At 66.4% G+C, this 3,472-nt stretch overlaps 1 protein-coding gene across 1 annotated transcript in view; it reads right to left on the bottom strand.

Moving 5' to 3' along the window:
* LOC104988000 (hepatocyte nuclear factor 4-alpha-like) overlaps nt 1-3,466 on the bottom strand; it is a gene marked incomplete at its 5' end in the record, with an annotated part of 6,143 nt that extends 2,677 nt beyond the window's left edge. Inside the window, 3 exons of the mRNA XM_010839143.1 lie at nt 6-132; nt 1,769-1,874; nt 3,331-3,466. Of these exons, the coding sequence (XP_010837445.1) occupies nt 6-132; nt 1,769-1,874; nt 3,331-3,466 (369 nt within the window). The remainder of the gene's footprint in view (nt 1-5; nt 133-1,768; nt 1,875-3,330) is intronic.
* Between the last annotated feature and the right edge of the window lie 6 nt (nt 3,467-3,472).

The raw sequence follows: 3,472 nt of genomic DNA, 5'->3' as shown, positions 1-3,472 counted from the left end.
GGGGCCTCCAGCATCTCCATGAGGAAGGTGTCGATGGGCGTGTCCCCGATGAGCTTGAAGAAGAAGAGGTGCTCCAGGCACTTGAGGCCAATGGAGCGCAGAGCGGGCAGGCGCAGCAGCAGCTTGGCGAACCTGCGGATGAAGCCGCGGGAGCGCCCGCCGCGCTCCCCCACCCGGGCCCCGTGGCCTGACCGTCTCACCGCCCCAGCCCCCGAGGCTGCCACGGCAGGGGACCTGCCTGAGCCGGGGCCCTTGAACGGGGAGGGGTCTCTCAGGCTGAGGATGGACGCAGAGTGGGGCCAGGGCCCAGGGGCAGAAGACCCCCAAGAGGACACCCCCAGGGCAGAGATTCAGGATAAAGGGCCAGTGGCCGGGCAGGGGCGGGGTGATCAGGGCTTCAGGGGGACGTTAAAAGGCGCGGCAGGCTTTCTCCAAGGGCAACAGGAGTCGCAGCAGGATTTTACGCGGGAAGAAGGGCTCTGACGGCAGATCTGAGCACCAGCAAAGCCCCTGGCCGCCGGGCAACCCCCTCTCGGGATGAAGTTGCTCCTGAGCTGGGGGGCAAGTCTGAACTCCAAGAGGCCTCCAGGGGGGCTCACGCCAGCACCCACCTCGCCCGGAAAGAGCTGCAGCACAGCAGCCCGACCTCGAACAGGGCGGGTGCAGGGAAGGGGAGGGGCTCCTCAGGCTGCGCCTGCCCCACTGTAGAGTCTCTGGGAAGGACACTGGGCAGCGGAGGAGCAGGGGGGACTTTGGGGGAGGGGGGGGCGCCTGGATCAGGGATGCCAGGCTCCTGCACTCTGTGCCAAGGACAGCTGCCGTGTGGGGACAGGGCCCAATGCCCCACCCGGACATCCACATCCACCCCTCCCCGGACCCCAGTCCCCACCCCGGGTGCTTCCAGGCCTTCTCCACACGACCCTCGGGGGACCCTGGGACCTCACTAATTATTAACAATGTCTTATTTCAGGGGGAAAGCCCCGGGCTTGGCTGCAACACAACCCACATTTTAAAGGCAAAAACGCAGCTCAGAGGCTGGAGCGGGGCCAAAGAACGCGCTGTTTTCTGCTGAGCTGGCGAGATGGGCCAGGGCGGGGAGCCAGGAAAAACAGGCGGGCCTGCCACCCCTCCTCCGGGAAGTTTCACTTTAAACCAGATGAGGCTGGTCAGACACTTAACCGTGTGTGTGCCGGCTGGCGGGGCGGGCGAGGGCAGAGCCAGGCCTGGGGCCCTGGGGCCCCACCCGCTCCGGGCAGACAGAGGCCGGTCCAGGAAGAGAGGAGGCAGGAACCTGGACAGCTGGTCTGCAGGCACCTTCTCCCAGAAACCCACTGCGCGCCCGGCTCGGGGGACCCGGCAAGGAGGCAAGGCCAGCCCTCCCAGGCCCACAGTCAGCAGGGAGAGAGCCAGGCAGACTGCGCTCAGATCACAGCCATCTGTTCCACACACGTTTGTAAAGCACCTACTATGTGCTGGCTTTCGTCCCTGCCGGGGCGAGCACAGCAGAGCCCTGCCTCGAGTGGTTTCCTCTGGCCGGCAGAGGAAAGCACCGCCTTGGTTTACCCGCTCTAGAGCCACGCGTGCCTACTGTGTGCCAGCACAGGGCCCATCTGTCTGGTGGGGCTACAGGGAACGGTGAGTGCGCGCCTGCTGGGGTGGAAGAGTGCCTGGGTCCCCCGCTGCCCTGGGTGGGGGAGGGCAGCTGCCCTCTAACCCACAGGAGTGTCTGAAGGGCTGGGGCGGGCCTGCCGCAGCCCCCAAGGCCCACCTTCCTGGCTGCTCGGGGTACTTGTGTTTGCAGTACGCCTCCAGGGACGCATAGACCTTCTCGCGAAGCGCCTCCACCTCGGCTGGGTTTGAGAGCCCCTTGGAGTCTGCAGGGGAGAAGGGGCCACAGGTCAGATCCCGGCCCCGGGAAGCGGGGACCCAGAGCCCCGGCCTGGATGAGGCGGCCCTGTGCATGCACCCTGCCTGCTGCATGCTGGCCACTCGACCTTGGGCCCATCCCCTAACCTCTCGCCACCCCACTACCTCATCAGGAGGGTGGGACAGGCCTGCTTCCCCCACCCCTGGTTACCACAGCAACCGCGTCACCTCCAGAGGCCTCAGTGCACTGGGTCTCAGCCCCTCTGAGCCAATGTAGGCTCCAGACCTCCTCCTGTCTGAAACAGCCAAACCCACGCTGTGGGGGCTGAAGCCACCCTGAGCCCTGGGACCCTGGCAGCAGGAGCCTGGTCTGGAAGGGGCTCTGCCTGTGGACAGAGATGCCTGGGACCAGGGCCACCAAAACCCCAGGGCCCAGGGGTGAGGACTGAGGCGTACTGGCTGCCCTGGGTCATCTGGGCAGCAGTCACAGGCCTCCCTGAGGCAGTGAGAGCTCCCCAGTCGGGCAAAGCTAAGCCCCTCTCTGCTCCTTCGTCTCCAAAGTCACCCCGCAAACTGACACCCGACAAGCCTCTCCCCACTGACCCCCAACAGCAGCCCCCTTTGGGCACTGGGATTCGGGTCCCCGCCCTGAGTGCGGCCCCAGACAGGCATGGTCCACCCTGATGGTTTAGGGGGCAGAGGCTGGAGCCCCCCTGCTGCCCATCTGAAGCCAGGGAAGCCCTGGGGACAGGCCTGCTCTTGGGTGGCCTCTGAGCCCTAGGCCAGGGGCCCCTACACCAGTCCTGCCCCGGCTGTCTGACATGCCAGCAGGGGCACCGTGCCCAGCGTGAATGCCACAGTGGCCTGGGGTCCTGGGCACCTCGGGAAATGCAGACTCCTCTGCAGCTGGGCCCCCGGTCCCCCTATACCTGGGCCTGTGCCAGCTCTGGCCACCTCCCTCCTGCCCCTGGCAATCCCAAGTCTGGGCCCCAGCAGGTAAAGCAGTGCTGGCAGCCAAGTCACGCTCGACTTCAAGGGGGACCCTGCTGGGCAGGGCTGTGTTGCCAGGGTCGTGGGCTCACGCACAGGCCTGGGGACAAATGCCCCTGGAAACGGGCTGTCCCCACTAGGGGACCCCATCTTCACCCCAGCCTGACCCTCAGCACTGGAGCCAACGGAGGGTAAGGACTCATGAGCCCTGCCGCTGCCCTGCCCTCCCACCGCCAGCACTTCCCCAAGAAGCCCTCAGAGCCCACCCCTGCCCCGGTACAGCACCCCCAGACCAGCCGGGCTCCAAATCTCTGGCAGCTCTGGCAGCAGAGCCCATCGCAAGGGAGACAGGCAGGCTCAGAGGAGGGGCAGGGGGCCGACACCGCCCTATCAGTGGGCTGTGGGGCTGCGGTGGGCGCCCCGCGGCCTTGGCTCCTGGAGGGGCAGACACCAGGCCTGGATAGCAGGCAGTACCGGGGTTGAAGAGGACGATGGCGCGCAGGCAGCCCAGCTCCGTCTTGTCCATCTGCATGTCCCGCATCTTGGACACCAGCTCCGTCAGCACCCTGTGTGCGTGGGGGGAGGAGGGCAGGCAAACATCAACATCCAACCCAGC

Source organism: Bison bison, unplaced genomic scaffold (genome assembly GCF_000754665.1).
Source record: "Bison bison bison isolate TAMUID 2011002044 unplaced genomic scaffold, Bison_UMD1.0 scf7180017846282, whole genome shotgun sequence".
Lineage (NCBI taxonomy): Eukaryota > Metazoa > Chordata > Mammalia > Artiodactyla > Bovidae > Bison > Bison bison.
This window is presented reverse-complemented; position numbering and strand designations above follow the sequence as displayed.